At 47.7% G+C, this 24,582-nt stretch overlaps 1 protein-coding gene across 1 annotated transcript in view; it reads right to left on the bottom strand.

Moving 5' to 3' along the window:
• The window catches only part of FGD5 (FYVE, RhoGEF and PH domain containing 5), a 124,030-nt gene that overhangs the window by 55,872 nt on the left and 43,576 nt on the right, over positions 1-24,582 (bottom strand). Inside the window, exon 3 of the mRNA XM_003906862.5 lies at positions 17,478-17,610. Coding sequence (XP_003906911.4) covers positions 17,478-17,610 — 133 coding nt within the window. The remainder of the gene's footprint in view (positions 1-17,477; positions 17,611-24,582) is intronic.

A 24,582-nucleotide genomic window follows, 5' to 3' on the forward strand; every position in this document is an offset into this window, starting at 1 on the left:
CAGGAGGGCAGGGACCAGAAACTTCTACCTCTGCATGACCAGTGCTTAGCGTACAGTAGTTCTCTTTGTTGGCTGAAAGAGTGAGTCAGTGAGTGCACATTCATTCCCCTTGGGAAGCACTAACTCTGCAGGCTGACCTCAGATGGTAAGCTGTTTAACCCAGCTGAGCCCCAGTTTCCACAACTATATGATTTGGAAATAGACTGAGATTATGTCTATAAACAGGAAGGATGGGCAGGGCTGAGACAGATGCCTGGGCCTTCTGCCACAAGCAGGCTCCTGCTGGGTGGCCCCAAACCTGCCGGATATCAGACACAACTAGTGGCTGAGATCCAGAGATGCAAAGACACGCTGTGGCAGCCTGATGAAACTGACAGGGGAGGCTGTGAATGTGCAGGCATGGCTGGCTGTGGGCGGCCCATGGCAGAGCAGAGGGCACTCAGCTGGGAACACCTGCCTCCTGGTACAATTCTGCACAAGTCACTTTCAAGGTCAAGCCTCAGTTCCCCATATGTGGACAAACTAACTTCTAAATTCCCTTCTGTGCTGAACCTTGCGTGTTACTAAACTTGAGAAGCCACTCGTCAAGTGAGTGATCCACTCTAGCGATGAGAAAATCACTGCTGAGAAAGTCACTGCATAGTGTTGTGGTTAAAAGCATGGGTTCTGAGGCCGGGCACAGTGGCTCATGCCTGTAATCCCAGCACTTTGGGAGGCTGAGGCGGGTAGATCATGAGGTCAAGAGTTTGAGACCAGCCTGTCCAACATAGTGAAACCCCGTCTGTACTAAAAATACAAAAAGAATTAGCCAGGCATGGTGGCAGGCGCCTGTAATCCCAGCTACTCGGGAGGCTGAGGCAGGAGAATCGCTTGAACTCAGGAGGCAGAGGTTGCAGTGAGCTGAGACTGTGCCATTGCACTCCAGCCTGGGCAACTGAGTGAGACTCCATCTCCAAAAAAAAAAAAAAAAAGGCATGGGCTTTGGAACTAGGAAGTTTCCTGCCTCTGACTCTTATTTGTTGAACAAGTCATTGAGCTCTCTGTGCCTCAATTTTCTTACCTGTGAAATGGCCACAGTAGGAGAATAGTATCCAGCACATATGCATGTCATAAGGATCAGATGAGCATCTATATAGAGAATCTCTCACACTTGGAACTGTGCCGGGCACACGGCAAGCACTATGAAATTATTGGCCATCATTATCCTTGTTGTTTTTGTCACCGAGGTGGTGCCAGAAACAAAACCAAGTAACCAGCGATAGAATAAGAAAAAAAAAATTAGAGTCAAGTAGGGGAAAGGCCTTAACTGCAAAATGAAGGCTGGGCCACTCCTCTGACAGTAGCAGCAGAGAGAGTGGAAAGCAAATGGACTCTGGAATCAATCACATCCATTTCAAACTCAGCTCCAGCACTGTTTCACGGTATGACCTCTGGTGAGTCCCTATCTCTGAGCCTCAGTGTTTTCACTGAGATCTGGTAGAGAATAACCAACCCGGTCTCACACACTGGCTTCTTGAGGATGCGTTTCTGACTCAGGGCCTCTGCACGTGCTGTTTCCTCTTCTTGCAATGCTCTTCCCCAGATCTTCTCACTTGTACTTTCTGGTTCTTAAGGTCTCTGCTCAAAAGTCACAACCTCAGCACAATCACCCATGACTGCCTGACCTAAAGAACACCCCAAATCATTTTCCACCCTGGGGTTTCTCCATCTTGGACTGTTGACATTTTGAAGAATAGTTTTTGCTGTAGAAGCTGTTCTTATGTATTACAGGACAACTAACAGCATCCCTGGCTTCTACCCACTGGATAACAATAGGAGCCTCCACTCCCTCATCCCCCACTGTGACAACCAAAAATGTCTTTAGACACTGCCAAATGTCCTAGGGCTTGGGGTGCTGCAAAACGTCACCCCTGGTTAAGCACCCCTGCCCCATCTTTATCCTGCTGTGCTTTTCATCAAGCAGACACGCACCAGAGCAACCTGGGCTCGCCCCTCTGCACTCAGCCTTCCTCACTCCGGATCCTCAGAATGTGGCCACAATGGCACAAAGACAACTCTGCTGGAAATCAAGATGCCTGGATCCTCCCCCAAACAAGGCCATGGGTGGCTGTGTGGCTGTTGGCGAGCCCCTCTCGGATGCCTCCGTTTCCTCATCTGACAAACAGGTGAGCGTTCCTACCCTGCCAGGATGAGATGACATGATGGATGGCAGCCGTCACACCATACCCAAACTTCTGGAGTTGCCATCATTATCACTGTTACAATCTCCAAGCTGTCGAGGACAGGCTTTTGGTAGGGTCCAGACACGGGCCCCTCTGCACGTCCCACCCAGCCCCTCCTGCCAGACGTGCAGACTCTGGGTGGGATGCACGGGGCAGTCCTGCTTCAGTGACTCTGGGATGATGGATGTGTCTTCGCCAGGCAGCCAACGGGGAGGCCTGGCAGGCTGTGTGCCCAAGGCACGCAGAAACTGCTTCTGGGCGTTGCCCAACTGGGCCATTTAATATAGATGTTTGTTTAACCAGGAAATGAACTCCGAGGCTGACGGCAGCGTCCAGGGACAGGCTTCTGGGAACAGGGCTCCTCCCAGGAGCGTGGGGGTTGGGGGTGCCAAGGCCCATGCTATTGCTATGGCATTTCTCAGGGTGAAGCTATGGGTGTTAACATCAGGCCACCTGCCCCTGCCTGAGGCTGTCCCCAGGGCCACCGGCCTCCTCCCTGGTCCCCAGCAAACCAGCTGGTTCAACACTTGGGTATTCTGGGACCCAGGCAGGTTGGGAGGGGTAGTTCTTCCTCCAGGGAACCTCAGTGTTAGACAGTGGGTCACACAAAGAGTCAGGAATCCTGGTCCTCTGTCTCCATGCTTTAGTTTTTCCAACTGTAAAACTGAGTGCTCAGCCTCCTTCTAAGACATCAGTTCCCAAAATACAGTCTGAGAAGCTCTGAGGGTCTGTAAGGTCCTCCCTTTTCCAACTACACATCTGTGTGAGCCTGGATATTATTCATTTAAGTCAACCAAAACAATTCCAACCCACTGGGTGGGCAAGTGGATAGGTGAATCCAGCTACCTTCTGTTCAGCCAGACATTAGTATTTGTAAAAATGTAAAAATGCCACTCTTCTCTCTGTTTTTTCTTGATTGTTTTAGAAACTAGGGTTGTTGGGGTTTTTTGGTTTTTTTTGGTTTTGTTTTGTTTTGTTTTTGTTTTTTTTGGCATACAAGTGCTACTTGTATTAACATGTAATGGGTTTGTTATCTTAAAATGTATTAAAAAATGTTTTAGAATTTTCTGATTTACTTTCTAATGTGGTAAACATTGAAGATATGTGATTCATAGAAATAAAAACTCTTTGGGGCCCTCAATCATTTTTAAGAGGGGAGGTGGGTCTGAGACCAAAAACTTTTGAGAACCACTGTTTCAGAGGTTGTCACACAAAGACAGCAAAGGGTTGTGGATGGCAAAGCTCTTTGTAATCAGTAAAAAGCTACAGGGAAGTGAGGCATTAGCATAACCGTATTATTATAGGGGCCAGAGAACCCCAGGCCTTTTGGCCTGTCCCTCAGGATGGTCCCCAAGTACGCCCAGGGTTCACACAATCCTTCCCCACAATGTCCTACCTGTGGGAGAGGAAGGAACAACCTCAAGATGCCTGTCTCGTCGCCTCCCCTCTCTGTGTACAGGCTTCCTGGGTCCACACCTGCTCGACCTTTAAGATGGTATGGACTGATGTTAACACCCACCTCTTTCTTTCACTGGTCTCTGCCAGTCCTTTGCCAAGCTCCATGCCCCCAAGGCCTCTGTGTCTGGCACAGCACACGCCCCCATCAGTTCACACCTGTCCCCCCACACCTGCAGTCACGGAGCACTCCAATCTGAATGCCCTGTGCTCACCTCCTTGAGACCTCCTCCTCAGATGTCTCTCAGCAGTGTCTCCCTCCACTCCTTCCAGCCTGGGCCTCACCCACACTCCACACTGTTCTGCCTCTGAAGTCCAGGCTTCCCACCTTTCATCTTGGAACCAAGCTCCGACCCTCCCTGCACCCTTGACTGACCTCTCTCTCACTCACTCTGAGCTCCAGCCTCCTAGCCATTCCCACAGCCTCCTTCTTCCATCACCTGCATCCTTGAGTGGCTGCAGAGGCTCCCAGCACTTACAGAAAGGGGCCCCTGTGGCTCAGCCCAGGGCTGTTCCCAGTCCCCTCCACCACTCCTCTATGCCTCATGGAGCTCCAGGTGATCCCTTAAGCCTACTCTATTTTTTCCTACCTCTGGGTGAATTTGGCTCATACAGTTTTCCCATGCCCAGAATCCCCACATAGCCTCAATAAACATCTCTAGGTTACAGGCTACACCTGAGGTGCCCCCGATGCCCTGTACACACCAGCCTCCTCTGCCACACAGCCCCCCCTAAAATAACCCACATCCGCACACAAGGAAGGGCCCATCTTCTATGGCTGTTTCAAGCCCTGGGGAAATTTTCCTTGTGAGTCTTCCACGTGTTGAGGGTCCCAGGAAGCGGCCTGCTGGAGTATTCTGAAGTCACATCTGGAGATGGGAGAGTGGTCAGAAACCCAGATACATGGGGCATTAGGCTCCAGGAGAACACAGACTCCAAGTCCCCTGGGGATCACCGGGGCAGGCAGGGAACATAGGTCGGGGTTTCCAGCACAGCCTTCAACAACTGCTGGAAAACTCAAGAGGCAAGGACTCAGGGAGAAGTGGCTCACTCTTTATCCCAGCTGTCACCTGTGTTCCTGGTGGCAGCACAGTAGGAAGAGGAGGCAGAGGACAGTGAGTGCTTGCCAGGACAAGCGAGGGGAGAAGGATGGACCGAACAGCAGCCCCCTGGCTTCCCCAGGACCAGCTGGTCAGTTTCCAGATCATGCTGACTAGTCCAGTTCCTGAAGTCAGGCTGGTGTGAGTGTGGGTTTGGCTCAGCTACTTAAAAGACCTTTAATTTTGGAGAGATCTTTGGTTCTGGCTATAGTCTGTAACAAATTTGCAGAAGCAGCATGCTATCTTGGAACACCCTGAATGAGGAATCAGGAGGCCTGACTTCTACTCCTGACTTGGCCTCCAACCTGCTGAATAGCCCTGAGCAAGGAACGAGTGACAAGCTTCAGTATTCCTTCCAGTGAGCTCCTCTATCACTGAAACTTCGTTGAACAGTAGCTCGCCACCTCTCCCTCCCTCCACCCCCAGCAACCACTACTCTACTCCTTGCTTCTGTGAATAAGGCTATTTTATTTTTTAGAGACTTAGGGATCTCATTCCATCACCCAGGCTGGAGTGCAGTGGCACCTGGGCTCAAGTGATCCTTCAGCCTCAGCCTCCTGAGTAGCTGGGACCACAGGCATGCACGCCATCACACCCAGCTAATTTTTTTATTTTTTGTAGAGATGAGGTCTCACTGTGTTGCCCAGGCTGGTCTCCAACTCCTGGCCTCAAGCGAACCTCCTGCCTTGGCCTCCCAAAGTGCTGGGAACACAGGAATGAGCCACCATGCCTGGACCTATATTTTAGACACCTCATGTAAGTGGAATCATGCAGTATTTGTCCATCTGTGACTGGCTTCTTTCTTTTTTTTTTGAGACGGAGTCTCGCTCTGCCGCCCAGGCTGGAGTGCAGTGGCCGGATCTCAGCTCACTGCAAGCTCCGCCTCCCGGGTTCACGCCATTCTCCTGCCTCAGCCTCCTGAGTAGCTGGCACTACAGGCGCCCGCCACCGCGCCCGGCTAGTTTTTTGTATTTTTTAGTAGAGACGGGGTTTCACCGTGTCAGCCAGGATGGTCTCGATCTCCTGACCTCGTGATCCGCCCATCTCGGCCTCCCAAAGTGCTGGGATTACAGGCTTGAGCCACCGCGCCCGGCCGACTGGCTTCTTTCATTTAGCATCAAGCCCTCCAAGTTCATTCACATTGTTGCAAATGGCAGAATTCCCTTCCTTTTTATGGCTGAATAATATTCCATTGTATATACAGACCACATTTTCCTTATTCACTCACCCAAGGACGGGCATTAAGAGTGTAGATCTGGCCGGGTGCGGTGGCTCACACCTGTAATTCCACCACTTTGGGAGGCCAAGGCAGGTGGATCACCTGAGGTCAGGAGTTCAAGACCAGCCTGACAAATACGGTGAAACCCCATCTCTACTAAAAATATAAAAATTAGCCGGGCATGGTGGCGTGCGCCTGTAGTCCCAGCTACTTGGGAGGCTGAGGCAGGAGAATCTCTTGAACCTGGGAGGCGGAGATTGCAGTGAGCTGAGATCGTGCCACTGCACTCCAGCCTGGGTGACAGAGCTGCCTCAACAACAACAACAACAAAAAAGTGTAGCTCTTACATTAAACATTCTTGCCACAGTGAAAAGAAACAGTGGTCTCTAAATGCTTCTTTCAGCTCTCTCACCTTTTGGAATCCTAAGAGAGCGGCTGTGATTGTGATTAGCAGCTCCCCATGTCTGATGGCAGGAAAGGGCCAGTGCTGGCTCAAACAAGACACAGCCCTCCCCATCTCACTTAATTCCAGAAAGGTCCAGCCATGACCTCAAACAGCCAGCTAATGGCTGGATTCTATGCCTTCGTCCCATCTGTTCTTGCCTCCTATAAACTTTCCTCCTCCTTTCTATTTAACTACATCCTGCTCTCTTGCAAGGAGCACTCAGGCCTCATCACCTCCTGGAAGCCTTCCTGACTGCTCTCTTACAACAGAGAACCCTTCCACTGCTCATGGTTTAGTTCACACAGCTGGGTATGGGGGTTGCCCCTGAGACCTAAAAATAAAATCCTAAACTCCTCAACTAACTGAACAAGCCCGTTCTTGACCAAGGGAACCCCAGAAAAACCTTAAAGACTGAGTTCCCAGTCATGACATGATGGGAGATTAGACACGCATCATTATACTCCTTTCCTCTTTCAGTTTAGACACAACATCTGACCAGCACTAATGTTAAAATAGAGATCACAAGACTGACAGAATGGACTCTGTGGCAATAAGATACCAAATTATAACAAGACCTAGGGTTGTGCCAGGCAAGGGTTAAGCCACACACCCCACACTTAACTCTGTTCTCATTGCCATAAGGTTTTTCTTTTTCACCAGCAGCTAAACAAGCACTGGCCTCAAGATAGGCAATGTTGAAACAATTGCAGCTCTTCCACCATCAGACACTGACTAACTAAGCCCCCTGTTCTGCCAGCCAAGCTACAGCTCTGATTGGACAAGAGACTGACTTCTATGACTTTCTCCCAATAAGAGACCACCGACCATGGACTGGCTCTGGCTGGTTTGAGAAGGCTGTGCACTGAGTGCCTTCATGCTGCCCCTGCTTTGTCTTTTGACATATAAGGCCTAACTGTAATACATTCAAACGTTAAATCTCCACCCCAAGGTGAACATGGGACACATGCAACAAGCATGCTTGCTTATCACACGTACACACTGCCTTCTTTTATGAATATCCACAGCTCCTCCTATAACTTGATGAATATGTAAACTTGTCCAACCCCTGCAGCATAAATTCCTGTCTTATCCCTCCCTCCCTCAAAGCAGGTGCTTTGAGTATCTGCTTTGAGAAGCTGCTAAAGGCTTTAGCCAGAGGCTCACTTCCCAGCCCAAGAGAACAGCCACCTTTTAGGCTGTAAACCTTTATAAGAAATAGTCTCTTCTCCAGATTTATAGATCTTGTCATTTTTCAGTTAAATTCCATAATCTTTCCATCTCATGTGCAACCTTGGTTTATTTTTTAAAAGTGTGACATACAACATTCAGAGAAGTACATAAAATATGAATATAAAGTTTAAAGATCATCACGTGAATTGCTTTTTCATTCTCCAACTCAACTGTAAGTTCCCCAAAGCTGGGACCCCATTAGCTTCTTCTGTGGCATCTCCCAGAGCCAAGGGCACCACGAGTGCTCCACATAGACTGGGTGATTGTTGCACATAGACCAGAGTTCAGACTTCAGTGAGCACACACGAGTCACTGAGGATCTTGTCAACAGGCAGATCTGGGTTCGGCAAGTCTGGGGTGGGACCTGGGATGCTGTGTTTCTAATGATCCCCGAGGTGCTAGGGTGCTGTTGGTCCACAAATGGCACTTTGGCCATAGGCCATTGAGAGAGAGACAGTGACCACCACCAAGTCAGGAAGGAGAAAGCAAGACTGAGTATCACCTGTGGCCCACATCCCAAACACTAGGGCAAAAGGCATGTCTGAGACTTAACAGAGAGGAAACTCAGCCACAGAACAAGCTCTCCCAGGGCCAGGGGATCCTAACCTGCCCAGCCCTTTGGCCCTGGCTGCCTTCGATCACCCCAAGGCCCTCAGCAAGGCGTGTGAGACATACATGTACCCAGGATGCCTTCCGGAACCTTGGAGCCCCTCTTCTCTCCCATCCCCTCTGAGTTGTGTCTGCCTCCCTCTCCCTCCTCTGCCACCTGCCTTACAACGTCTCTTGTGTTACTGTACTGAAATGCAGTACTCTCTGCATGGCTACGGGGGAGCCAGGGTGAAGCAAAAGGAATATTAAAGATGCAGGTTGGACTCCCAGCTCTGCCACTCACTGTGCAGAGTAAGTTACACAGGGCCAAACAAGTGTTTTCATTTTATTAAACTGTCAGGCATTTGAGTTTGTTTTTCTTATGTAAATGCAGAAACTGGTTCTAATGTATTCATTTGCTTATTAACTTATTTGAAGATATTCATTGACTACATCTTAATGTACTAGGCAGCAAGGACACACCCATGAACAGGATAAACACAGCGTCTGCCCTCCTGGAACGACTGCCAGGGAAAGGCAAACAATGTGCAAGAAAACAGAGAAATAAAGAACAAGACTACAGCATAAGGAAATAGCCAGGAATGCTGTGACAGAGCATGGAAGAAGATCTAGGAGCCCTCTCTGAGGAGGTGACATTCAAATTGAGACCTGTAGCCAGCCACAGGGCAGGGAGCGCATTTCTGGTGGAGGAAACTCCAAGGGCTAGGAATCCAACTTCCAAGGGATGTAAAGGACCTCTTCAAGGAGAACTACAAACCACTGCTCAGTGAAATAAAAGAGGACACAAACAAATGGAAGAACATACCATGCTCATGGATAGGAAGAATCAATATCGTGAAAATGGCCATACTTCCCAAGGTAATCTATAGATTCAATGCCATCCCCATTAAGCTACCAATGACTTTCTTCATAGAACTGGAAAAACCTGCTTTAAAGTTCATATGGAACCAAAAAAGACCCCGCATTGCCAAGACAATCCTAAGCCAAAAGAACAAAGCTGGAGGCATCACGCTACCTGACTTCAAACTGTACTACAAGGCAACAGTAACCAAAACAGCATGGTACTGGTACCAAAACAGAGATATAGACCAATGGAACAGAACAGAGCCCTCAGAAATAATACCACACATCTACAGCCATCTGATCTTTGACAAACCTGACAAAAACAAGAAATGGGGAAAGGATTCCCTATTTAATAAATGGTGCTGGGAAAATTGGCTAGCCATAAGTAGAAAGCTGAAACTGGATCCTTTCCTTAATCCTTATATGAAAATTAATTCAAGATGGATTGAAGACTTAAATGTTTGACCTAAAACCATAAAAACCCTAGAAGAAAACCTAGGTAATATCATTCAGGACATACGCATGGGCAAGGACTTCATGTCTAAAACACCAAAAGCAATGGCAACAAAAGCCATAATTGACAAATGGGATATAATTAAACTAAAGAGCTTCTGCACAGCAAAAGAAATTACCATCGGAGTGAACACGCAGCCTACAGAATGGGAGAAAATTTTTGCAATCTACTCATCTGACAAACGGCAAATATCCAGAACCTACAAAGAACTCAAACAAATTTACGAGAAAAAAACAACCCCATCAAAAAGTGGGCAAAGGATATGAATAGACATTTCTCAAAAGAAGACATGCATACAGCCAACAGGCACATGAAAAAATGCTTGTCATCACTGGCCATCAGAGAAATGCAAACCAAAACCACAATGAGATACCATCTCACACCAGTTAGAATGGCAATCATTAAAAAGTCAGGAAACAACAGGTGCTGGAGAGGATGTGGAGAAACAGGAACACTTTTACACTGTTGGTAGGATTGTAAACTGGTTCAACCATTGTGGAAAACAGTATGGCGATTCCTCAAGGATCTAGAACTAGAAATACCATTTGACCCAGCCATCCCATTACTGGGTATATACCCAAAGGATTATAAATCATGCTGCTATAAAGACACATGCACACGTATGTTTATTGCAGCACTATTCACAATAGCAAAGACTTGGAATCAACCTAAATGTCCATCAGTGACAGACTGGATTAAGAAAATGTGGCACATATACAACATGGAATACTATGCAGCCATAAAAAAGGATGAGTTCGTGTACTTTGTAGGGATATGGATGCAGCTGGAAACCATTATTCTCAGCAAACTATCGCAAGAACAGAAAACCAAACATCGCATGTTCTCACTCATAGGTGGGAATTGAATGATGAGATCACTTGGACTCTGGAAACGGAACATTACACACTAGGGCCTATTATGGGGAGTGGGGACGGGGGAGGGATGGCATTGGGAGTGATACCTGATGTAAATGACGAGTTGATGGGTGCTGATGAGTTGATGGGTGCAGCACACCAACACGGCACAAGTATATATATGTAACAAACCTGCACGTTGTGCACATGTGCCCTAGAACTTAAGGTATAATAAAAAAAAAAACACAAAATAAAAAAAAAAACACTCCAAGGGCAAAGGGTCCGAGGTGGGTTTAAAGAGCAGACAGAACTCGTTTTATATCTTGCATGATGTGTGGTCGAAGAACTAGGTGTCCACTGAATTTTCTTTGATCTGTGATTAAGATACGGCAATAAGAAGATGACATGTCAGGAATTCAGATCTTCCACATCTCGTGCTAACATCCAAATAGCAAACACAGGAAGCAGGCAGGCCGGGGATGGGAAGAGGATGAGGTCGGTATGGGATGTGTTGGGTTTGAGGCATCTGTGGGGCTTCCAAGAAGGTCCCTAAAGGGCACCAAGAAGCTCCAGTCTGGGGTCAGGCCAGATGGTGTACTCTGGGATGCCACCTGCGTAGGGCTGGCCATGGCTGGAACGGGCTGCTGGTGAAGAGGGCACAGAATGAGGGCTGGGGGCTGGGGGCGGTGGAGCCTTGGGAAATGCCTAAGACAGCGGAGTCGACACAGTTGCGCGGTCAGAAACGAAGGAGAACCAGGAGAGGACTGTCAGGGAAGCCCAGGGAAGAGGATGTTCCCAAAGAGGTGAGGCCACCAGGGCTGAGGCTCAGGGCTTGTGTAAGAGGGGTCTGAAGTGGACGGCAGAAGGGGGTCTGGCTCCTGGATGTCAGGAGGGTTGTGCAGCACCAGTGACAGCAGTAATGGAGGTGGAGTAGTTGGGGAGGCTTCAATATGGCCATGGCCTGAGGGAAGACCCCACGAATCTCTCCAGCCCCCGCTCCCCCTTCTTTACCCAACCTCATCTCGCTCCAGCCACAATGACCTCCTAGGCTCTGGCTCACAGACTCATCCCCGCCCTCCTGCCCCTGCACTGCTCTCCTTTGCCTGGAAGGCTCTGCCCTAGGGCTTCACAGTGCGGGCTCCCTCACGCCATTCCGCTCCCGCACAGATGTGTCCTCTTCATCCAAGAACCCCTCCCTGGGAACTGGAACCCTTCTGCACTATTGGCAGGAACGTAACAGGGTGCGGCTGCTGTGGAAAACTATATGGCGGTTCCTCAAAAAACTAAACACAGAATCGCCATATGATCCAGCAATCCCACTTCGGGGCATATACTTACAACAACTGAAAGCAGGGTCTTGGAGAGATCTGTGCACCCACATTCACAGCAGTACCATTCATAACAGCCAAGAGGTGAAAGCAACCCACACATCTGTCAACGAATGAATGTGCAAACAAAATGTGGTCCACCCATACGATGGAATCAAACTCAGTGTTAAAGGGGAAGGAATTCCAACCCCTACTACAGAGAAGATGAACCTTGAGGACATTATGCTAATTGAATAAGCCACTCACAAAAGAACGAATACTGTAGGATTCCACACATGTGAAGTCCCTAGAGTAACTGAACTCATAGAGATGGAAAGTGGAATGGTGGCTGCCAGGGGATAGGGGAGGAGGTATGGGGAGTCAGTGTCTAAAGGGGGCAGAGTTTCAGTCTGGGAAGAGGAAAAAGCTCTGGAAAGGAATGGTGGTGATGGCTGCATGGCAACGTAATGTGCTTCATGCCACTGCACTGCATAATTAAAAATGGTTACAATGGAGGATTTTATGTTATGTGTATTTTCCCACAATTTTTTAAAAATGGAAAAATTAAGGCATGCTGTGTCTAAGATGCCCTCACCCCCAATCCCAGGAGCTCTGTTCCCCATGACCATAGCCAGTTTTTTGTTGTTGTTTTTTGTTTGTTTTGTTGCTGTTGTTGTCTTAAGACAGAGTCTTGCTCTACTGCCCAGGTTGGAGTGCAGTGGCACCATCTTGGCTCATTGCAACCTCTGCCTCCTGGGTTCAAGCAATTCTCCTGCCTTAGCCTCTGAAGTAGCTGGGACTAGAGACAGGTGCCACCACGCCCAACTAATTTTTTGTATTTTTAGTAGAGACGGGGTTTGACCATGTGAGCCAGGATGGTCTCGATCTCCCGACTTCATGATCTGCCCACCTCGGCCTCCCAAAGTGCTGGGATTACAGGCGTGAGCCACCATGCCTGGCCGCAAGTTTGCTTTTTATAGCACTTGTTACCACCTAATCCCATCTTAGGAGTTTTCTGGTTTACCTTCCATCCCCTTCCCTAGAATGTGAAACTCCAACAGGGCAGGCAGGGACTGGTCTGACTTGTCACTGCTGTATCTTCAGCCCTTGAAAGGGTGCTTGCATGTTGGTCTTTCCTGACAATGAGCCAGGCACAGAGTAGATGCTCAGTACATACTTACTGAATAAATAAGTTTCTGTGGAAGAAGAGGAGGGACTGGGAGTAACCAAGTGAAGATACAGACAGTAGAGAGGCAGACAGTGGAGAAAGTTCATGTTCACTAGATGAGTATTGTTTTCTGGGAGTGGGAAGCACAGGCTGTGGTTCAGAGGCCCTTCCCCGGGGCCCAGGAGAAGCAAGCATTTGCAGTGGAGCCAGCGTGCAGCTGTGCATCTAGGTCTAGAAGTCCACAGCACAGAGAAAGTGCATGGTGGTGTTTAACCCCAGCTGGGGACTGGTCCAATGGCAACAACCAGGGTTCAGGTGGACCCTTCAATTGGAGGCAGATGGTCAAGGCAAGGCTATAGGGTCAAAGACCAGGGACACTGGTCCGCCGGCCCGGCAAGAGCAGAGCTCTGGGCATGTGGGCCTGGCTGGGCAGGAGCAGACCTGCCACAGAGGGTGTGATGACAGGAAGGGTCTGTTCCAGAGACAGGCCAAACTGGGAAACAAATGTGGCCATGAGACTCAGGTGAGGGAGGGGGTCCCTGGGAGGGGCTGCTGGCTGCTGGGCTGGTCTTGCAGAGCTGGTGTTTAGCCTGAAAAGGCCCCCCTAGGCTCACTGTCAGGGAGGGCCAACATGCCAGCGAGTCTTTGAATGTCTCCTTTCATCAGGAGAGCTATTTTTAAGTCTTTCTTGGTTTCCTTCTCTCCCTCCCTCTTTCCTTTCACCTACAGCCTTTGTGTGTCTATGAGTGGAAGCGAGGAGAGGTCAGACATGTGGATGGACCAGTGGAGCTCAGCCTCCTATCCTGCTCCCAAAACCTCTCCCATCATGACTTGGCTACTCCAAAACATCCAGGAAGGGTAGGGCTCACCAGTGCACCCCCAAACACACCTCCTGGGGCCCACAGGGTGACCACTCCTCACTCACACCTTCCCTGGTCTGCTCTTCTGAGGTGGTGGAGACAGAAAATCTTGCTCCCGTATCCCACACAATGTGACTAGGGCATGGAGATGAGAGGTCTTTGCCTTTTAGAGAAACTGAATTCTCAGCCACAGTGGAGGACAAATGAGGATGGAGACACGACCCTTCTCCCCACCCCCACCCTACCAAAAATCCTCCTGCAGAAAAGAGGTGGAGAAGGTCACTCACTCGGGAAACCTCCCTTCCCATCTCCACCGTAGTTCCATGGTTGGGGAGCTCTGGGCACCAAGGGCGGCCAGGGAGTCTGCTGTCACAGCCTTTTGGGGGCTACATGGCAGTGGATATGGAGATTTAAAATGTGCCTGCTCTCTGGTCCATTGATTGCCTTCTGGGATCTACCCTCCAGAAAATCTTTTATGTGCATAAGGAGGTGTGTGAACAAGTTCACAGCAGTGCTGATGGAACTAGAAACACTGTAAGCATACTGCAGTGAGGAGATGGCTAAATAAACCATAGCATATCTGGAAAATGGAATACTACGTAGCCATAAAAACATTTAACTCAGAACTCTATGTATCAATGTGGGAATATCTCTGGGGTATTACTGAAGGAACCCAACTAAGTTACTCCAGGTTACTTATAGTTTGATATCATATATGTAAAAATAACAAATCCACAAAACAATACACTGTGTGTTTAAGTGAATGGGGACTAGGAATGAGAGTTCAAGGGAACTGCAGTGATTTACATGTTCCATGGTAGACCATGCCTTGTGCAATGAAAGTGTAGGTTTTAACTACAACTCTGGTATATATAATGCAAGCCTCATAAGAGGAGGGCAGGGATGTCCAATCCTATGGCAGATGAGAAGTCTGGACTCCGGAGAGTGAACTGACCTGCTGGAAAGACGAGCCTAGACTCACACACCCCCTCCCTGCTCTTGGGATGACTGGATGCTCCTGCCTCTGACCCTGACCCTGCTCTGGCTGGCCACAGGCTCTGCCTAGCTCTGGCCCCCGCAGGACACATGAAGGACCCCTGTCCAAGGCAGGGCTGCCTCAGCCTCCTGACCCCAGCGTGTCACTGCTGAGTCGCGGTTGAACTTGGGCAGGTTGCTTCCCTGTTCAGGCTCCCAGTCTCAATCAAAAGCTCTGACCTTTGTATGCTCTTTTACTGAGTGGCAGGCATTGTTCTAGGTCTCCTTAGACTTATTTACCTTCATAACTATTCTGAAGCAGGTACTATTACTACTATCCCAACCTTACAGATGGGGAAACCTAGGAGCAGAGTGGTGAGGAAGTTGCCCAAGTTACTCAGCCAGCAAGGGTCAAAGCTGAGTCTGAACTTCTTAGTCCCTAGGCTGCTCTACCACTTGCCAGCTCCTTATTCCTGGCAGTGTCCAAGCAGTGTCCAGGAGACCAGATCCTGGGTAACAGCCAATGTCCAGGGCCCCAGAATTGCACGAATTCACACCTTTAGAATGGTCCTAAGCAGGACAGGCCCTCTCCTCCCATACTCAACCTCTGTCTCTAGGATTCAGAAACAATAGATAATTATTACACCCCTATTGCATGGCCAACACTCTCACATTTGTGCTCCCATTCAACCCTCCCACAGCCCTGCAGTTACTATTAGTGCCCTCTTTCAGAGATGGGGAATGACTGGCCTGCAGTGACACAGCCAGAAGAAGAGATGTGGGGGGTCCCAGATGAGGGTTTAACAGAGAACTCAGTGACTGTAGTGGGGTACATCACAAGCGGGGGGGCTCTGAGGTACAGAGAGTTGCACATGGTGGGCTCCACTGCTCCATCAGCCCTCCAGCATTCTCGTGGCCAGTACCAGATTCCTGGTTTCAGGGTGGGGACCAAATCTCTGATGGCAACTATCTCTGCTCCCAGATTCCATGACCTCAGGGATGCCCAGAAAAGCCAAAATCATCTTTAAATGGGCACCATTAACTCAAGGCTCTCCTCCCTTCTCCACAAGGAGACAATATTCCTTCTTGGGAGAGGAGGAGGAGTGGAGAGGTCAGAGAAGGCCTGCAGTGATACACAACACTAGACTTGGAGCCAGCCAGAGCTGTGCTTGAGACCTGACCCCTTCATTCACAAGCTGTGTGGCCTTGGGCAAGTTACTTAACCTCTCAGAACCTCTGTGTCCTCAACTGTAAAACAGGGATAATGGTGCCAACTTTGAAGTTGTTGTAGGAGTCAAAGAGATGACAAACATGGACAACCTCAGGAAAGAGACAGACACATGGCTCAGTACCTAGAAAGGATGAGGCAGCAGAGAGACGAGTGAGAGGGGACGGGCAGGGTGTGAAGGAGCCACTGGAGGGAGAAGGGACTGTGGTGGAAGAGGCAGGAGAGAAGAGGGGACTAACTCTCTTCAGGGCTCCCGTAGCACTTGGTAGGTAACCTTATGAAAACACAGTCCAGAGAGATCAGTGGGTTTTTAAAAGAAATCACCTTTGTGGAAAGAAAACGAGACACCCTCATTTGGCCAGTGCTTGCTAAGTGTCAGGCCCCTTTACTGAGTGCATCCACTTGCAATGGTCTTTCATCAATGTGGCAAAGCTAACCTAGGCTTGAAAGGGGAGGATGATGAGGTATGGGAGGCAGGTGCAGAAAAAGGTGCAGAGGTCTGTTGGGAAGTGGGGAAAGGGGACACTTCACTCTCTGCCTCTCCAGTCACCTCTCAACACGCAGGCATGGCCTGGAAGACGGGTGGGGTGGGTGGGGGCATTTCACTCTTCCTAGCCCATTTCCTGCAGTGGTCACATTCCCTGCAGAACAAATGCCTGAGCCCCACATCACCCAGTGATCTTTCCTGGGATGCCACCGACCAGCCACACGCCCTAGGCCGGTTCTTCACCTCTACCCGTTTCTGCAAATGTACATTGTGGGAAGGGATTCATGACTCTGAGAAGGGGTGTATGGAAGGGTTGGGACTTTGTCAGTGAGTGGGTGAAGGCCAGCTCACCATGAGTGTCCAATAGACAGCATATATTACCCCCATCAGCACTGATGCACCCGTGCCCAGCAATGAGGTCTGGGTCTTCACTGTGACGTGGCCCCCAGCTCACCATCAGCCTCTAGACAACAACCTCCCTCCAGCAACTCCATCCCCTCACAGCACTGCTGCAGGGTCAGGGAAACCAGCTTTCATCTAAAACTGCTTTCAGCTCACAAAATTCCCTTATAGCCTTTAACACATCTCACCCTCATGATTTTCACTTCACAGATGAGGAAACTGAGGCCCAGGGTGTCCGAGGTCATTAGAAGCTAGGCTGGTTTTCATTCAAATCAGGCAGCTCTATTCCCCATCATCTATAAAGGCTCCAGAAAGCCCCAAACTTCATCAGACTCCAGTGGATACCGGCAGGAGCAGTTGCCCTTGCATCACCGAGGCAGGCCCCCAGAAGGCGATGGTTCCTAGAGCCCTGATGCTGAGTGTCTCAGCCCCTGCATCCAGCTGGGCCCAGCTGACTGCAAACAGCTCCCTCTGCACCAAGGGAAGGAGCAGATCTGTTACAACCATCCCTCCACCTTCACGTCTCTGATGCCCACGGCCTACCTGTGGGGTGCCCTACCTTGTGGGTGAGGCTGGGGTCTCTTGAAGCACTGTCCTCCTCCTCTGAGCTTCTCTGCTCTTCATCCGACGTGAGGTCCTCTTTGGGGGCTGCCGACGAGATGGGACAGACTTTGTAGGGCTCTGTGTAGGCGCTGGGTCAGAGGAGGGGAAAGAAGGGTTAGAGCTTTTTGTTTAGCAAAGGCAAAGTGAACCTACCAGGGGTCCCATTCGAGCCACAGGGACAGAAAATGAGAAGTAAGACTCAGGCAAAAACCTCCTACTTCCCCACCCCAGCCATACTAGCTTCCATGTGGAGCCCTGAACACACCAGGCCCTTGCTGCCCAGTGTCTTTGCACATGTTAAGACAGACTTGCTGCCCTGCAGACATGGGGCAGGCTCCCATGCCAAAGGGAGGCCCGAATAACTCACGATGCGGGCAGGAGATGTTGAGTCTGAGTGGTCTGGGATCTGGACTGGCCTGGTCAGGCAGCAGCGTTAGTCCTTAAGGTGGCAGTGTGCTCTGGGCCTGAGTAAGGGATGCAATGATGTGGTGGACACAATCCAGGACATGTATTCCAGCCCCTAGGCCCGACCTTGCCATCTGCTAGATCACAGACAAGACATTGCTCAGGGCATCAGTTCCCACTCAGCTGCACAGCAACAAGGATTCCTGTCACACCTTCTTGGCAGCTGCTGTGAGCATCACAGCTCATCTAGGTGTGATGCTCTCATGTCTCTATGCCTGTGACTACTCCACAGGCATTGCCACTAAATAATGAATATAGCAGTCAGTACATATTTACTGATGTCTGCTTTGAGCAGGCACGGGCTAGGCATCGAGAAAAACACTGGTGAATGAAGCAGACATGGTCCCTGTCCTCAAATGTGAACAACTCGTGCACAATCACAAACTGTGATCCCCACAGCAGGGACTCTCAACTCTTCTCTCTACACAGCAGACTGAGTATTCCACAAGAGACTATGCTCTTCTGTTCAAAAACCTTCAGTGGCTCCCTCTTGCCATTGGCAATGTGGCCCCAGACAACTCACAAACCTTTCTTCCTACTCAAAATCTGGTCTTATTAAATCCTCACCAAATACTTACTCCTGCCCTCTGGGAATGCCAGGATGAGATGCTGGAATGACAGATGGATGGCAGGACAGAAGGGAGCAGCCACTTCCTGGACTGCCTGGACCAAGGGTTCCCCCAGGCCCTGGCCCAGGCAGGGGGAAGCAAGGTGGGTGGGGGACATCAGGGGAGGAGAAACAGAGCCTTAGGCTATAGCTGAGCTAGACGCCTATCCTGGAGCTCCTCAAATATCTTTTATAGGAGCCAGAACCGCCTGCACCTAAGCCCAGAGTACCTGCAGCCTAAGGAGCTTGGGGCTCTGCCAAGGCCAGAGTAGGGTCCCCTGCTCCACAAGGGGCTATCGGGTCAGGCAGAGCAGGGACAAGGTAACCTGTCTCTGCCTGGGCCTCCACTGACATAATGGGTTGGAGGTGGGGACTGTGGCTGTGCACTTGTGTACAGAGGCAAACCCAGTCCTCACCAAGGCTGAGCCACGACTCAACCTACTAGCCTACAGGCGACCCTCTGGTCAGACTTCTTTCTTCTTCCTTTTCAAAAACATTGCTTTTTGTCCTTTTCTTTCAAATGATGAGGTGTTTTACAAGCCACATACCTACTACCAAGGTATACAAAGAAATAACCCCCTGCCAGACTTGCTGAGGTGTGCCAAAGCCTCCCTCCTGTCCCAGGGTCACCTTCACCTCCGCTGCCAGTCACCATGCCACCAAGGGCCACCAGCTCCCTCCACTGAGGAGCAGTCCCCAGCCTAAATGTAATCTGCTCAGCAGAGCTCAGATCAGGCTCAGTAAAGTGACTGCATGAACTGGTCTCACAGAGCCCTCACTTTCCTCCCTCCAGAGCTGCCTGCATCCCTTTTTCCAGCAGACTTGGAGTGGAGTCCTGCCCTCCCTCTGAGAGGAACAGCCACCTCAGTCAGCAGGAGCAGGTGGTGCTCTACCCAGGATAAGCAGTAAGGATGAGGGATGCAGGCATGAGCCACTGTGCCTGGCCCAACTAATAGTAACTTTCAAATGTCTTACCATAAAAATGATAAGGCGATGGATACGTTAATGACCTTGATTTAATTATGCCACACTGTATACATATACTAAAACATCACATTGTACCCCATAATGGTATAGGATTATGACTTGTCAATCAAAATAATAGTAATACATTTTTAAAGGTCTAGAAATGTCTTTAAAATATGCTTTCACAATATGAAAGAGCAAGTATGATCCAATGCCTTTGCAGAGTCAATGAAAAAATGGCAGCAACAGACCCTATCTTAAACAGAAGTTGGCAGTAAAATAAACCAAAACATTCTGACACTAAAACCAAGACTGTCAACACTGCTGCTCCTACCAACCCTGGTATTGCTACCAAGTTGATCATATACAGGGCAAGGAAACATCTCTGATAGATGTTAACTTCTTCCCAAATGCTCTGACAGACCCTAGCAGAAACCTGTGTCCTGGGAAAGTAACCATGTCTTCCCTTGGGGAAAAAGACTGGGAACACTTACACATCATATCTATCTCCCTAGTCTGCCAACAGAAACCTCTGAGATGAGGCCAGGCATGGTGGCTCATTCCTGTAATCCCAGCACTTTGGGAGGACACGGCAGGCAGATTACGAGGTCAGGAAATCAACACCATCCTGGCTAACATGGTGAAACCCCGTCTCTACTAAAAATACAAAAAAAAAACAAACAAAACTAGCCTGGCGTGGTGGCAGGCTTCTGTAGTCCCAGCTACTCGGGAGGCTGAGGCAGGAGAATGGCATGAACCTGGGAGGCGGAGCTTGCAGTGAGCCGAGATTGCGCCACTGTGCTCCAGCCTGGATGACAGAGTGAGACTCTGTCTCAAAAAAAAAAGAAACCTCTGAGATGAGTACTTTGCTCAGTATGGTCAAAGGAAGCCTGCAAAGCTCTACATTTTTTGCTATCTGGTGCCCGCCTGGTTTTTCATTCATTCATAAAAATTCCTATTAAGAGTCGTCTGTTCTAGACTCTACTATAGGTACTGAGGGTACAGTGTCTATAGCCTCTCTAGTCAAAATGCCCATTATAATCATAACTGGGTGAGTTGTTATCTTCAGGTGGATTCCTTGAGCATACCAATATATTACATAGGAGAAAGCTCTCTAACCCAACTACCTACCCATCTACTCATTCACCCGTCTATCTATTTATCTATCTAGCCATCCATCCATCCATCCATCCATCCATCCATCCATCCATCCACCCACCCACCTATCCACTTCAGGACACTGGACATCTGACCATCCACTCACCCTTCCAGCCATCCTTCCATCTACTCACTCAGCCATCCATCCTTCTACTCACCCATCCCCTCACACTCACTCACCAAATATGGCTCAGCAACTACTTCATGGAGCTAACACATGGGGGGATCAAAGATGACTAAAGTAATCTCTCTGGCCTCAGAGAGAGTACAGTGCAAATTATTTCTGAGCCCAGAGAGAGTACACAGCAAAGTCTTCCGAACCCACCCTCTTCACCAGCACTTTGCACTGTACTCTGGGTACTTTACTATATTCTCTGGCCTCGGAGGTGGAGAGGGTGGGCTCAGAAGTCAGACTGCCTGAGTGGAATCCCAGCTGTGCCACTTCAAGCAAGTTTCTTAATCTCTCCATGTCTCAGCTTTTTTTTTTTTTTTTTTTTGTCAGTTTCATCTACAAAACAGGGGTGATAGTAATATAGGTATAGATTATTTAGAGGATTCATTGATATAATGCAACAAAGGCACTCAGAAGTGGCACAAAGAAGGTCCTCATTAGATATTAGCTAGTGGTGGTGTTTCCATAACCTGACAGCAACAGATGAAATAAGTTTATCAGAATAGCCCATAGGAACAATGAAAATGCAGACTGTCCTATCCTTCCATCAGTTGGTATCTTTCTGCTCTTTAGCTGACACTAAGGGTGGTTCAGAACCAGTAGAAAGGTCCCCATCTCTATGGTACCTTACGACTTACAGGCACCTTTATATCTGTTTCTTTGTTGAAGTCTCCTGGTTGCCCAGGGCTCAGTGCCTATGTTTTCTCAAGCCCCAAACCAGGACCAAGGATCTGAAGCTTTGCTGTATGGTAAGTGAGGAAGGACATTTGAGAGATAGTTTGGAGGCCAAAAGGATGAAATTTCAGTAGGGCTCAGTGGCTCAAGCCTGTAATCCCAACACTTTGGGAAGCTGAAGCAGCAGGATCACTTGAAGCCAGGAGTTCAAGACCACTCTTGGCAACAAAGTGAGATCCTGTCTCTAAAATAAAAAAATTAGCGAATGTGGTGGCTCATCCCTATTGCTATTAGCCTCAGCTACTTGGGAAGCTGAGGCAGGAGAATTGCTTGAGCCTGGGGGTGTTGAGGCTGCTGGTCACATCACTGCACTCCAGCAGCCTGGGTGACAGAGCAAGGCCCTGTCTCTAGAACAACAACAACAAAAAAGACATTTCTAACCATTATTTCAAGAGTTTAAAGGACAGAAAAATCATTTGATAATATTCAACATCCCTTCATGATAAAAGCTCTCAAGAAATTAAGTGCAGAAGGAAAGTACCTCAACATAATAATGGCCGTACATGTTAAATCCACAGGTGACATCTTACTGTTAGCTTTTAGCTTTTCCTCTAAGAACTGGAGCAAAACAAAGGTGTCCACTCTCACCACCATTCTTCAACATACTACTGGGAGTCCTAGCCAGAGCAATAAGACAAGAGAAAGAAATAAAAGGCATCCAAATTAGAGAGGAAGAAGTCAAACTGTCCCTGTTTTCAGATGACATAATCTTATATATAGAAAACCCTAAATATTCTACCAAAAACCTCTTAAGAGTTGATAAATTCAGTAAAGTTGCAGGATACATAATCAATATATAAAAATCCATAGCATTTCTATACACGAACAATAAACTAGCTGAGAACAATTTTTCAAGAGCTACAAAAAAAATCATAATACGTTTACAATAGCTACAATAAAAGCCCAACCTAGAAATAAATTTAACTAAGAAAGTGAAAGACTTCTACAAGAAAAACCATAAAACACTGATGAAAAAAAATCAAAGAGGATACCAACAAATAGACATTCCATGCTAATGGACCAGAAGAATTACTGTTGTAAAAATGACAATACTTATCCAGAACAATTTACAGATTCAACATGATCCCCATCAAAATACTAATGACATTCTTCACAGAAACAGAAATTAAAATTCTAAAATTGACATGGAGCCACAAAAGACCCAAATAGCCAAAGCAATCCTGAGCCAAAAGAATAAAGCTGGGGGCACCACATTACCAGACTTCAAAATATACTACAAAGCTATAGTAACCAAAAAAACATGGCACTGGAATAAAAACAGATGCATAGACCAAGGGAACAAAATAGAGAACTCAGAAATTAATCCATATGTTTACAGACAACTAATTTTTGACAAAAGTGCCAAGAACACTCACTGGAGAAAGGACAGTCTAAATGGGGCTGGGAAAACTGAATATCCATATGTAGAGGAAAGAAACTAGATCCTCACCTCTCATGCTATGAAAAAATAAACTCAAAAGGGATCAAAGACCTAAATGTAAGACCCAAAACTATAAAACTAATAGAAGAAAACACAGGAGAAATGCTTCAGGACACTGGTCTGGGAAAATATTTTATGACTAAGACCTCAAAAACACAGGCAACAAAAGTAAAAATAAACAAATGGGATTATATCAAACTACAAAGCATCTACACAGCAAAGAAAACCATCAACAGAGTGAAAAGACAACCTACAGAATGGGAGAAAATATCTGCAAACTACTCATCTGACAGGGAATTAATATCCAGAATAGATAAGAAACTCAAATGTCTTAACAGAAAACACACACACACACACACACATACACACACAAAACCCCAATCTGATTAAAAAGATGGGTAAATGATCTGAATAGACATTTCTCGAAAGAAAACATACAAATGGCCAACAAGTATATTTTTAAAATTCTCACATCACTAATCACCAGGGAAATGCAAATCAAAATCAAAATGAGGTATCATCTCACACCTGTTAGAATGGCTATTATCAAAAAGACACAAGATAACAAATGCTGGCAAGGATGTGGAGAAAGGGAACTCTTCCACACAGCTAATGGGAATATAAATCAGTAGAGCCACTATGGAGAACAATATGGAGATTCCTCAAAAAACTACAAATAGAAGTACCATGTGATCCAGCAATCCCACTACTGGGCATTTATCCAAAGGAAAGAAAATCAGTATATGGAGGAGACATCTGCACCCCCATCTTTATTGCAGCAGTATTCACAGTAGCTGAGATATGGAATCAACCTAGGTATCCAACAACAGATGAATGGATAATGAAAATGTGGTATACACACAAGATGGAACACTATTCAGCCATAAAAAAGAAAGAAATTCTGTCATTTGTGGCAACACAAATGGGATTGGAGGACATTATGTTAATTGAAATAAGCCAGAAACAGAAAGTTAAACACTGCATGTTCTCACTCATACGTGGAAGCTAAAAAAAAAGCTGATCTCATAGTAGTAAAAAGTGGAACAGAGGATACTAGAGGCTGGGAAGGGTAGGAGTAAGGTGAGGATAAGGACAGACCTGTAAAAGAATATAAAAACACAGCCAGATAAGAGGAATAAGTTCTAGGGTTCCATAGCACTGTAGGACTACAGTTATCAATCATATATTTTATAGTTTCAAGTAGCTAGGAGGAGGATACTGAATGTTCCCAACACAAAGAAATGATCAATGTTTGAGATGATGGTATGCTAACTACCCTGATCTGATCTATAAATTACATATATCAAAACATCACTATGGACCTAATGAATATGTACAATTATTATTTGTCAATTTAAAAAATAAAAGAGGGTCAGGTCGGCTGGCTCACACTTGTAATCCCAGCACTTTGGAAGGCTGAGACAGGAGGACTGCCTAAGCCCAGGAGTCTTCGAGATCAGCCCTGGCGACATAGCAAGACCTCCCATCTCTACAAAAAATTAAAAAACTAGCTAGGT

This window comes from Papio anubis, chromosome 2 (assembly GCF_008728515.1).
Source record: "Papio anubis isolate 15944 chromosome 2, Panubis1.0, whole genome shotgun sequence".
Lineage (NCBI taxonomy): Eukaryota > Metazoa > Chordata > Mammalia > Primates > Cercopithecidae > Papio > Papio anubis.